The 13,430-nt window shown below is 48.0% G+C and overlaps 1 protein-coding gene across 1 annotated transcript in view; it reads left to right on the top strand.

The window, feature by feature from the left end:
• Nucleotides 1-13,430, top strand: part of LOC147095513 (ABC-type oligopeptide transporter ABCB9-like) — a 137,629-nt gene that overhangs the window by 12,305 nt on the left and 111,894 nt on the right. Inside the window, exon 5 of the mRNA XM_085974640.1 lies at nt 5,644-5,832. Coding sequence (XP_085830766.1) covers nt 5,644-5,832 — 189 coding nt within the window. The remainder of the gene's footprint in view (nt 1-5,643; nt 5,833-13,430) is intronic.

Below are 13,430 nucleotides of genomic sequence, written 5' to 3'. Positions count from 1 at the left end.
TGTACAGGGGACCTGGGCCCTGTGTGTACAGAGGATCTGGGCCCTGTGTGTACAGGGGATCTGGGCCCTGTGTGTACAGGGGATCTGGGCCCTGTGTGTACAGAGGATCTGGGCCCTGTGTGTACAGGGGATCTGGGCCCTGTGTGTACAGGGGATCTGGGCCCTGTGTGTACAGAGGATCTGGGCCCTGTGTGTACAGGGGATCTGGGCCCTGTGTGTACAGGGGATCTGGGCCCTGTGTGTACAGGGGATCTGGGCCCTGTGTGTACAGAGGATCTGGGCCCTGTGTGTACAGGGGATCTGGGCCCTGTGTGTACAGAGGATCTGGGCCCTGTGTGTACAGGGGACCTGGGCCCTGTGTGTACAGGGGACCTGGGCCCTGTGTGTACAGAGGATCTGGGCCCTGTGTGTACAGGGGATCTGGGCCCTGTGTGTACAGGGGATCTGGGCCCTGTGTGTACAGAGGATCTGGGCCCTGTGTGTGCAGGGGATCTGGGCCCTGTGTGTACAGGGGATCTGGGCCCTGTGTGTACAGAGGATCTGGGCCCTGTGTGTACAGGGGATCTGGGCCCTGTGTGTGCAGGGGATCTGGGCCCTGTGTGTACAGGGGATCTGGGCCCTGTGTGTACAGGGGATCTGGGCCCTGTGTACAGAGGATCTGGGCCCTGTGTGTGCAGGGGATCTGGGCCCTGTGTGTACAGGGGATCTGGGCCCTGTGTGTACAGAGGATCTGGGCCCTGTGTGTACAGGGGATCTGGGCCCTGTGTGTACAGGGGATCTGGGCCCTGTGTGTACAGGGGATCTGGGCCCTGTGTGAACAGGGAAAGCAACTGTGTATCTCCTAAACCAATCAGATTGAAGAATTCTTACTGAGCCGAGCAGAGAGGGAAAGAAAACTGGGATTAAGAGAGGGCGAGATCAAAGAGACAGAAGAAAAAGTTTAAAAAATTATTTAACTTTAATTTTTTTACATCTCCAACAATAATTAAAATCTGAAGGAATGAGACTCCACACTTGTAAAACTTAATTTTCAGCGCCAGAGAGATTGTTTGGCAGTAATTAAAACTTATCACACTGTTAAAAGGGTACTTACACTGGAATGGACCAGCGCTAACTTTCTCTGGCGTGTTTAGTGGGTAGGTACAATAACGTCATGCCCTTCATGTGTTTCAATGCCGAGTCTCTCAGCGAGACTCTGTTATAGCGAAGCTTGTGGAGGAGCAGGGCAACTCGGAAAGAAATTTCCTGATTTCCACATTTATCTGCGCCTGTGCAGTCACTGGAAGCTGCTGTCCGATTTACTCTTTAATAACAGTTTGTGTGTGTCTGTGATTCCATGTCTTGCTTGTGTTTGTGTGTTGCTCTGTTGCCATGTGTTACTTGTGTTTCTGCGTTTTTAAAAAATGTATTCATTCATGAGATGTGGGAGTCGCTGGCAAGGCCAGTACTTATTGCCCATCCCTAATCGCCCTTGAGAAGGTGGTGGTGAGCCGCCTTCTTGAACCGCTGCAGTCCGTGTGGTGATGGTACTCCCACAGTGCTGTTAGGGAGGGAGTTCCAGGATTTTGACCCAGCAACGATGAAGGAACGGCAATATATTTCCAAGTCGGGATGGTGTGTGACTTGGAGGTCGCGCGTTTGGGAGGTGCTGTTGAAGAAGTCTTGGCGAGTTGCTGTACTGCATCTTGTAGATGGTACACACTGCAGACACAGTGCGCCGGTGGTGGAGGGAGTGAATGTTTAAGGTGGTGGATGGGGTGCCAATCAAGCGGGCTGCTTTATCCTGGATGGTGTCGAGCTTCTTGAGTGTTGTTGGAGCTGCACTCACCCAGGCAAGTGGAGAGTATTCCATCACACTCCTGACTTGTGCCTTGTAGATGGTGGAAAGGCTTTGGGGAGTCAGGAGGTGAGTCACTCACCGCAGAATACCCAACTGCTGACCTGCTCTTGTTGCTACAATATTTATGTCGCTGGTCCAGTTAAGTTTCTGGTCAATGGTGACCCCCCAGTATGTTGATGGTGGGGGATTCGGCGATGGTAATGCCATTGAATGTCATGGGGAGGTAGTTAGACTCTCTCTTGTTGGAGATGGTCATTGCTTGGCACATGTATGGTGTGAATGTTACCTGCCACCTATCAGCCCAGGCCTGAATGTTGTCCAGGTTTTGCGGCATGCGGGCACGAACTTCTTCATTAGCTGAGGTGTTGCGAATGGAACTGAACATTGAAATCAGCAGCGATTAGCCCCACTTCTGACCTTATGTTGGAGGTAAGGTCATTGATGAAGCAGCTGAAGATGGTTGGGCCTAGGACACTGCCCTGAGGAACTCCTGCAGCGATGTCCTGGGGCTGTGATGATTGACCTCCAGCAACCACAACCATCTTCCTTTGTGCTAGGTACGACTCCAGCCAGTGGAGAGTTTGCCCCCCGATCCCCATTGACTTTTACCAGGGCTCCTTGGTCAAATGCTGTCTTGATGTCAAGGGTAGTCACTCTCACCTCGCCTCTAGAATTCAGCTCTTTTGTCCACGTTTGGACCAAGGCTTTAATGAAGTCTGGAGCCGAGTGGTTCTGGCGGAACCCAAACTGAGCATCGGTGAGCAGGCTATCGGTGCCGCTTGATAGCATTGTCAATGACATCTTGTCGTCATCGATGTCAGTGTTGTAGCTGTACTGGAGCAGCTGGGCTAGAGGCACGGCTAGCTCTGGAGCACCGGTCTTCAGCACTATAGCCAGGATGTTGTCGGGGCCCCTAGCCTTTGCTGTACCCAGTGTGTTCAGCTGTTTCTTGACATCACATGGAGTGAATCGAATTGGCTGAACACTGCCATTAGTGATGGTGGGGACCTCAGGAGGAGGCCGAGATGGATCATTCACCCGGTGCCTTAAGCTGAAGATGGTTGCTAACGAGTCAGCCTTGTCTTTTGCACTCACGTGCTGGGCTCCACCATCATTGAGAATGGGGATGTTCATGGAGCCTCCTCCTCCCATTAGTTGTTTAATTGCCCATCACCATTCACAACAGGGTGTGGCAGGCCTGCAGAGCTTTGATCTGATCCGTTGATTGTGGGATCACTTAGCTCTGTCTATAGCATGCTGCTTCCGCTGTTTAGCATGCATGGAGTCCTGTGTGGTAGCTTCACCAGGTTGCCAACTCATTTTCAGGTACGCCTGGTGCTGCTCCTGGCATGCTCTTCTACACTCCTCATTGAAGCAGGGTTGGTCGCCTGGCTTGATAGCACTGATAGACTGAGGGATATGTCAGGCCATCAGGTTAAAGATTGTGGTGGAATACAATTCTGCCGCTGATGGCCAACGGTGCCTTATGAATGCCTAGTTTTGAGCTGCTAGATCTGTTCTGAATCTATCCCATTTAGCATGGTGGTAGTACCACACAACACAATGGTGATTGCCTTCCATGTGTAGATGGGTCTTCATTTCCACAATGACTTTGTGGTGGTCACAGCTACCAATACTGTCCTAGACAGATGCATCTGTGACAGGTAGATTGGTGAGGACGAGGTCAAGTAGGTTATTCCCTCCTGTTGGTTCTCTCACCACCTGCCACAGGCCCAGTCTGCCAGCTATGTCCCCATGTGTTGCTTGTGTTTCCATATGTCGTTTGTGTGTGTGTATTTCCATGTGTTTCTTGTGTTTGTGTGTATCTGTGTTTCCATGTGTTGCTCGTGTTTGTGTGTTGCTGTGTTTCCATGTGTTGCTCGTGTTTGTGTGTCGCTGTGTTTCCATGTGTTGCTCGTGTTTGTGTGTCGCTGTGTTTCCATGTGTTGCTCGTGTTTGTGTGTGTGTCTGTTTCCATGTGTTGCTCGTGTTTGTGTATGTCGCTGTGTTTCCATGTGTTGCTCGTGTTTGTGTATGTCGCTGTGTTTCCATGTGTTGCTCGTGTTTGTTTGTGTGTCTGTGTTTCCATGTGTTGCTCGTGTTTGTGTGTCGCTGTGTTTCCATGTGTTGCTCGTGTTTGTGTGTGTCTGTGTTTCCATGTGTTGCTCGTCTTTGTTTGTGTCGCTGTTTCCATGTGTTGCTCGTGTTTGTTTGTGTCGCTGTTTCCATGTGTTGCTCGTGTTTGTTTGTGTCGCTGTTTCCATGTGTCACCCGTGTTTGCGTGTGTCGCTGTGTTTCCATGTGTTGCTCGTGTTTGTGTGTGTCGCTGTGTTTCCATGTGTTGCTCATGTTTGTTTGTATCGCAGTTTCCATGTGTCGCCCATGTTTGTGTGTGTGTCGCTGTTTCCATGTGTTGCTCGTGTTTGTTTGTGTCGCTGTTTCCATGTGTTGCTCGTGTTTGTTTGTGTCGCTGTTTCCATGTGTTGCTCGTGTTTCTGTGTGTCGCTGTTTCCATGTGTTGCTCGTGTTTGTTTGTGTCGCTGTTTCCGTCGCTGTGTTTCCACGTGTTGCTCGTGTTTGTGTGTGTCGCTGTTTCCGTGTGTTGCTCGTGTTTGTTTGTGTCGCTGTTTCCGTCGCTGTATTTCCATGTGTTGCTTGTGTTTGTGTGTGTCGCTGTGTTTCCATGTGTTGCTCGTGTTTGTGTGTGTCGCTGTTTCCATGTGTTGCTCGTGTTTGTTTGTGTCGCTGTTTCCGTCGCTGTATTTCCATGTGTTGCTTGTGTTTGTGTGTGTCGCTGTGTTTCCATGTGTTGCTCGTGTTTGTGTGTGTCGCTGTTTCCATGTGTCGCGCGTGTTTGTGTGTGTCGCTGTTTCCATGTGTCGCCCGTGTTTGTGTGTGTCGCTGTATTTCCATGTGTTGCTCGTGTTTGTGTGTGTCGCTGTTTCCATGTGTCGCCCGTGTTTGTGTGTGTCGCTGTTTCCATGTGTCGCCCGTGTTTGTGTGTGTCGCTGTATTTCCATGTGTTGCTCGTGTTTGTGTGTCGCTGTTTCCATGTGTCGCCCGTGTTTGTGTGTGTCGCTGTTTCCATGTGTCGCCCGTGTTTGTGTGTGTCGCTGTTTCCATGTGTTGCTTGTGTTTGTGTGTGTCGCTGTGTTTCCATGTGTTGCTAATGTTTGTTTGTATCGCTGTTTCCATGTGTCGCCCGTGTTTGTGTGTGTGTCGCTGTTTCCATGTGTTGCTCGTGTTTGTTTGTGTCGCTGTTTCCATGTGTTGCTCGTGTTTGTTTGTGTCGCTGTTTCCATGTGTTGCTCGTGTTTCTGTGTGTCGCTGTTTCCATGTGTTGCTCGTGTTTGTTTGTGTCGCTGTTTCCGTCGCTGTGTTTCCACGTGTTGCTCGTGTTTGTGTGTGTCGCTGTTTCCATGTGTTGCTCGTGTTTGTTTGTGTCGCTGTTTCCGTCGCTGTATTTCCATGTGTTGCTTGTGTTTGTGTGTGTCGCTGTGTTTCCATGTGTTGCTCGTGTTTGTGTGTGTCGCTGTTTCCATGTGTTGCTCGTGTTTGTGTGTGTCGCTGTTTCCATGTGTCGCCCGTGTTTGTGTGTGTCGCTGTTTCCATGTGTCGCCCGTGTTTGTGTGTGTCGCTGTTTCCATGTGTTGCTCGTGTTTGTGTGTGTCGCTGTATTTCCACGTGTTGCTCGTGTTTGTGTGAATGTCTCTGTTTCTTTGTGTCGCCTGCGCTCCAGTCTTCCTTTTGAGGAAGTGCATGGGTACATTCAGAGTAACGCTGATCTCTCTCAATTTGAACAGACGTTGGTTCACATGTACTCAGAAATGATTCACTCAGTGGGAGCTGCAGAGAAAGTCTTTGAATATCTGGACCGGAAGCCCAGTGTTCACACTGATGGGAAGCTGGTAGCCGAGACTCTGAAAGGACATGTGGAGTTCCAGAATGTGTCCTTCTCCTACCCAACGAGACCCGAGATCCAGGTCTTAAAGGTAATGTTAAAATAGATTCACATCCAATACGCACTGATCAGGTATTGAAGGTAATGTTACAGTGGATCCCACTGGGGGCTGAGATCAGGTATTGAAGGTAATGTTACGGTGGATCCCAGTGAGGGCTGACATCAGGTATTGAAGGTAATGTTACAGTGGATCCCACTGAGGGCCGAGATCAGGTATTGAAGGTAATGTTACAGTGGATCCCACTGAGGGTCTGAGATCAGGTATTGAAGGTAATGTAACGGTGGATCCCACTGAGGGTCTGAGATCAGGTATTGAAGGTAATGTTACAGTGGATCCCACTGAGGGCTGAGATCAGGTATTGAAGGTAATGTTACAGTGGATCCCACTGAGGTCTGAGATCAGGTATTGAAGGTAACGTTACAGTGGATCCCACTGAGGGCTGAGATCAGGTATTGAAGGTAACGTTACAGTGGATCCCACTGAGGGCCGAGATCAGGTATTGAAGGTAATGTTACAGTGAATCCCAGTGAGGGCCGAGATCAGGTATTGAAGGTCATGTTACAGTGGATCCCACTGAGGGCTGAGATCAGGTATTGAAGGTAATGTTACAGTGGATCCCACTGAGGGCTGAGATCAGGTATTGAAGGTAATGTTACAGTGGATCCCACTGAGGTCTGAGATCAGGTATTGAAGGTAATGTTACAGTGGATCCCACTGAGGGCTGAGATCAGGTATTGAAGGTAATGTTACAGTGGATCCCACTGAGGGCCGAGATCAGGTATTGAAGGTAATGTTACAGTGGATCCCACTGAGGTCTGAGATCAGGTATTGAAGGTAATGTTACAGTGGATCCCACTGAGGTCTGAGATCAGGTATTGAAGGTAATGTTACAGTGGATCCCACTGAGGTCTGAGATCAGATATTGAAGGTAATGTTACACTGGATCCCACTGAGGGCTGAGATCAGGTATTGAAGGTAATGTTACAGTGGATCCCACTGAGGGCTGAGATCAGATAATAAAGGTAATGTTACAGTGGATCCCACTGAGGGCTGAGATCAGGTATTGAAGGTAATGTTACAGTGGATCCCACTGTGGTCCGAGATCAGGTATTGAAGGTAATGTTACAGTGGATCCCACTGAGGTCTGAGATCAGGTATTGCAGGCAATGTTACAGTGGATCCCACTGAGGTCTGAGTTCAGGTATTGAAGGTAATGTTACACTGGATCCCACTGAGGGCTGAGATCAGGTATTGAAGGTAATGTTACAGTGGATCCCACTGAGGTCTGAGATCAGGTATTGAAGGTAATGTTACAGTGGATCCCACTGAAGGCTGAGATCAGGTATTGAAGGTAATGTTACATTGGATCCCACTGAGGGTCTGAGATCAGGTATTGAAGGTAATGTTACACTGGATCCCACTGAGGGCTGAGATCAGGTATTGAAGGTAATGTTACAGTGGATCCCACTGAGGTCTGAGATCAGGTATTGAAGGTAATGTTACAGTGGATCCCACTGAGGGCTGACATCAGGTATTGAAGGTAATGTTACACTGGATCCCACTGAGGGCCGAGATCAGGTATTGAAGGTAATGTTACAGTGGATCCCACTGAGGGTCTGAGATCAGGTATTGAAGGTAATGTTACAGTGGATCCCACTGAGGTCTGAGATCAGGTATTGAAGGTAATGTTACAGCGGATCCCACTGAGGGCTGAGATCAGGTATTGAAGGTAATGTTACAGTGGATCCCACTGAGGGCTGAGATCAGGTATTGAAGGTAATGTTACAGTGGATCCCACTGAGGTCTGAGATCAGGTATTGAAGGTAATGTTACAGCGGATCCCACTGAGGTCTGAGATCAGGTATTGAAGGTAATGTTACAGTGGATCCCACTGAGGGCTGAGATCAGTTATTGAAGGTAATGTTACACTGGATCCCACTGAGGGCTGAGATCAGGTATTGAAGGTAATGTTACAGTGGATCCCACTGAGGGCTGAGATCAGGTATTGAAGGTAATGTTACAGTGGATCCCACTGAGGTCTGAGATCAGGTATTGAAGGTAATGTTACAGTGGATCCCACTGAGGGCTGAGATCAGATATTGAAGGTAATGTTACTGTGGATCCCACTGAGGTCTGAGATCAGGTATTGAAGGTAATGTTACAGTGGATCCCACTGAGGTCTGAGATCAGGTATTGAAGGTAATGTTACAGTGGATCCCACTGAGGGCCGAGATCAGGTATTGAAGGTAATGTTACAGTGGATCCCACTGAGGGCCGAGATCAGGTATTGAAGGTAATGTTACAGTGGATCCCAATGAGGGCTGAGATATGGTATTGAAGGTAATGTTACAGTGGATCCCACCGAGGGCTGAGATCAGGTATTGAAGGTAATGTTACAGTGGATCCCACTGAGGTCTGAGATCAGGTATTGAAGGTAATGTTACTGTGGATCCCACTGAGGTCTGAGATCAGGTATTGAAGGTAATGTTAGAGTGGATCCCTCTGAGGGCTGAGATCAGGTATTGAAGGTAATGTTACAGTGGATCCCACTGAGGGCTGAGATCAGGTATTGAAGGTAATGTTACAGTGGATCCCACTGAGGGCCGAGATCAGGTATTGAAGGTAATGTTACAGTGGATCCCACCGAGGGCCGAGATCAGGTATTGAAGGTAATGTTACAGTGGATCCCACTGAGGGCTGAGATCTGGTATTGAAGGTAATGTTACAGTGGATCCCAATGAGGGCTGAGATCAGGTATTGAAGGTAATGTTACAGTGGATCCCACTGAGGGCTGAGATCAGGTATTGAAGGTAATGTTATACTGGATCCCACTGAGGTCCGAGATCAGGTATTGAAGGTAATGTTACAGTGGATCCCACTGAGTTCTGAGATCAGGTATTGCAGGTAATGTAACAGTGGATCCCACTGAGGGCTGAGATCAGGTATTGAAGGTAATGTTACAGTGGATCCCACTGAGGTCTGAGATCAGGTATTGAAGGTAATGTTACACTGGATCCCACTGAGGGCTGAGATCAGGTATTGAAGGTAATGTTACAGCGGATCCCACTGAGGGATGAGATCAGGTATTGAAGGTAATGTTACAGTGGATCCCACTGAGTTCTGAGATCAGGTATTGAAGGTAATGTTACAGTGGATCCCACTGAGGTCTGAGATCAGGTATTGAAGGGAATGTTACAGTGGATCCCACTGATGGCTGAGATCAGGTATTGAAGGTAATGTTACACTGGATCCCACTGAGGGCTGAGATCAGGTATTGAAGGTAATGTTACAGTGGATCCCACTGAGGTCTGAGATCAGGTATTGAAGGTAATGTTACAGTGGATCCCACTGAAGGCTGAGATCAGGTATTGAAGGTAATGTTACAGTGGATCCCACTGAGGGCCGAGATCAGGTATTGAAGGTAATGTTACAGTGGATCCCACTGAGGGCTGAGATCAGGTATTGAAGGTAATGTTACAGTGGATCCCACAGGGCTGAGATCAGGTATTGAAGGTAATGTTACAGTGGATCCCACTGAGGGCTGAGATCAGGTATTGAAGGTAATGTTACAGTGGATCCCACTGAGGTCTGAGATCAGGTATTGAAGGTAATGTTACAGTGGATCCCACTGAGGGCTGAGATCAGGTATTGAAGGTAATGTTACAGTGGATCCCACTGAGGGTCTGAGATCAGGTATTGAAGGTAATGTTACAGCGGATCCCACTGACGGCTGAGATCAGGTATTGAAGGTAATGTTACAGCGGATCCCACTGAGGGATGAGATCAGGTATTGAAGGTAATGTTACAGTGGATCCCAGTGAGGGCTGAGATCAGGTATTGAAGGTAATGTTACAGTGGATCCCACTGAGGGATGAGATCAGGTATTGAAGGTAATGTTACAGTGGATCCCACTGAGGTCTGAGATCAGATATTGAAGGTAATGTTACAGTGGATCCCACTGAGGGTCTGAGATCAGGTATTGAAGGTAATGTTACAGTGAATCCCACTGAGGGCTGAGATCAGGTATTGAAGGTAATGTTACAGTGGATCCCACTGAGGGCTGAGATCAGGTATTGAAGGTAATGTTACAGTGGATCCCACTGAGGGCCGAGATCAGATATTGAAGGTAATGTTACACTGGATCCCACTGAGGGCTCAGATCAGGTATTGAAGGTAATGTTTCACTGGATCCCACTGAGGGCTGAGATCAGGTATTGAAGGTAATGTTACAGTGGATCCCACTGAGGGATGAGATCAGGTATTGAAGGTAATGTTACATTGGATCCCACTGAGGGATGAGATCAGGTATTGAAGGTAATGTTACACTGGATCCCAATGAGGGCTGAGATCAGATATTGAAAGTAATGTTACAGTGGATCCCACTGAGGGCTGAGATCAGGTACTGAAGGTAATGTTACAGTGGATCCCAGTGAGGGCTGAGATCAGATATTGAAGGTAATGTTACAGTGGATCCCAGTGAGGGCTGAGATCAGGTACTGAAGGTAATGTTACAGTGGATCCCAGTGAGGGCTGAGATCAGATATTGAAGGTAATGTTACAGTGGATCCCACTGAGGGCTGAGATCAGGTATTGAAGGTAATGTTACAGTGGATCCCACTGAGGTCTGAGATCAGGTATTGCAGGTAATGTTACAGTGGATCCCACTGAGGGCTGAGATCAGGTATTGAAGGTAATGTTACAGTGGATCCCACAGGGCTGAGATCAGATATTGAAAGTAATGTTACAGTGGATCCCACTGAGGGCTGAGATCAGGTATTGAAGGTAATGTTACAGTGGATCCCACAGGGCTGAGATCAGGTATTGAAGGTAATGTTACAGTGGATCCCACTGAGGGCTGAGATCAGATATTGAAGGTAATGTTACAGTGGATCCCACTGAGGGCTGAGATCAGGTATTGAAGGTAATGTTACAGTGGATCCCACTGAGGGCCGAGATCAGGTATTGAAGGTAATGTTACACTGGATCCCACTGTGGTCCGAGATCAGGTATTGAAGGTAATGTTACAGTGGATCCCACTGAGGTCTGAGATCAGGTATTGCAGGCAATGTTACAGTGGATCCCACTGAGGTCTGAGTTCAGGTATTGAAGGTAATGTTACACTGGATCCCACTGAGGGCTGAGATCAGGTATTGAAGGTAATGTTACAGCGGATCCCACTGAGGTCTGAGATCAGGTATTGAAGGTAATGTTACAGTGGATCCCACTGAGGTCTGAGATCAGGTATTGAAGGTAATGTTACAGTGGATCCCACTGAGGGCTGAGTTCAGGTATTGAAGGTAATGTTACAGTGGATCCCACTGACGGTCTGAGATTGGGAATTGAAGGTAATGTTACAGTGGATCGCACTGAGGGCTGAGATCAGGTATTGAAGGTAATGTTACACTGGATCCCAATGAGGGCTGAGATCAGGTATTGAAAGTAATGTTACAGTGGATCCCACTGAGGGTCTGAGATCAGGTATTGAAGGTAATGTAACGGTGGATCCCACTGAGGTCTGAGATCAGGTATTGAAGGTAATGTTACAGTGGATCCCACTGAGGGCTGAGATCAGGTATTGAAGGTAATGTTACAGTGGATCCCACCGAGGGCCGAGATCAGGTATTGAAGGTAATGTTACACTGGATCCCACTGACGGTCTGAGATCAGGTATTGAAGGTAAGGTTACAGTGGATCCCACTGAGGGCTGAGATCAGGTATTGAAGGTAATGTTACAGTGGATCCCACTGAGGTCTGAGATCAGGTATTGAAGGTAATGTTACAGTGGATCCCAGTGAGGGCTGAGATCAGATATTGAAGGTAATGTTACACTGGATCCCACTGAGGTCTGAGATCAGGTATTGAAGGTAATGTTACAGTGGATCCCACTGAGGGTCTGAGATCAGGTATTGAAGGTAATGTTACAGTGGATCCCACTGAGGTCTGAGATCAGGTATTGAAGGTAATGTTACAGTGGATCCCACTGAGGGTCTGAGATCAGGTATTGAAGGTAATGTTACAGTGGATCCCACTGAGGTCTGAGATCAGATATTGAAGGTAATGTTACAGTGGATCCCACTGAGGGTCTGAGATCAGGTATTGAATGTAATGTTACAGTGGATCCCACTGAGGGTCTGAGATCAGGTATTGAAGGTAATGTTACAGTGGATCCCACTGAGGGCTGAGATCAGGTATTGAAGGTAATGTTACAGTGGATCCCACTGAGGGTCTGAGATCTGGTATTGAAGGTAATGTTACAGTGGATCCCACTGAGGGCTGAGATCAGGTATTGAAGGTAATGTTACAGTGGATCCCACTGATGTCTGAGATCAGGTATTGAAGGTAATGTTACAGTGGATCCCACTGAGGGCTGAGATCAGGTATTGAAGGTAATGTTACAGTGGATCCCACTGAGGGCTGAGATCAGGTATTGAAGGTAATGTTACGGTGGATCCCAGTGAGGGCTGAGATCAGGTATTGAAGGTAATGTTACAGTGGATCCCACTGAGGGCTGAGATCATGTATTGAAGGTAATGTTACACTGGATCCCGCTGAGATCAGGTATTGAAGGTAATGTTACACTGGATCCCACTGAGGTCCGAGATCAGGTATTGAAGGTAATGTTACAGTGGATCCCACGGAGGTCTGAGATCAGGTATTGCAGGTAATGTTACAGTGGATCCCACTGAGGTCTGAGATCAGTTATTGAAGGTAATGTTACAGTGGATCCCACTGAGGTCTGAGATCAGGTATTGAAGGTAATGTTACAGTGGATCCCACCAAGGGCCGAGATCAGGTATTGAAGGTAATGTTACAGCGGATCCCACTGAGGGATGAGATCAGGTATTGAAGGTAATGTTACAGTGGATCCCAATGAGGGCTGAGATCAGATATTGAAGGTAATGTTACAGTGGATCCCACTGAGGGCCGAGATCAGGTATTGAAGGGAATGTTACTGTGGATCCCACTGAGGTCTGAGATCAGTTATTGAAGGTAATGTTACAGTGGATCCCACTGAGGGCTGAGATCAGGTATTGAAGGTAATGTTACAGTGGATCCCACTGAGGGCCGAGATCAGGTATTGAAGGTAATGTTACACTGGATCCCACTGACGGTCTGAGATCAGGTATTGAAGGTAATGTTACAGTGGATCCCACTGAGGTCTGAGATCAGGTATTGAAGGTAATGTTACAGTGGATCCCAGTGAGGGCCGAGATCAGGTATTGAAGGTAATGTTACACTGGATCCCACTGAGGGCTGAGATCAGGTATTGAAGGTAATGTTACACTGGATCCCAATGAGGGCTGAGATCAGGTATTGAAGGTAATGTTACAGTGGATCCCACTGAGGGCCGAGATCAGGTATTGAAGGTAATGTTACTGTGGATCCCACTGAGGGCTGAGATCAGGTATTGAAGGTAATGTTACACTGGATCCCAATGAGGGCTGAGATCAGGTATTGAAGGTAATGTTACAGTGGATCCCACTGAGGGCCGAGATCAGGTATTGAAGGTTATGTTACAGTGGATCCCACTGAGGTCTGAGATCAGGTATTGAAGGTCATGTTACAGTGGATCCCACTGAGGTCTGAGATCAGGTATTGAAGGTAATGTTACAGTGGATCCCACTGAG

Source organism: Somniosus microcephalus, unplaced genomic scaffold (genome assembly GCF_052327205.1).
Source record: "Somniosus microcephalus isolate GS21.2 unplaced genomic scaffold, FLI_Smic_1.0 unresolved_chr1, whole genome shotgun sequence".
Classification (NCBI taxonomy): domain Eukaryota; kingdom Metazoa; phylum Chordata; class Chondrichthyes; order Squaliformes; family Somniosidae; genus Somniosus; species Somniosus microcephalus.
This window is presented reverse-complemented; position numbering and strand designations above follow the sequence as displayed.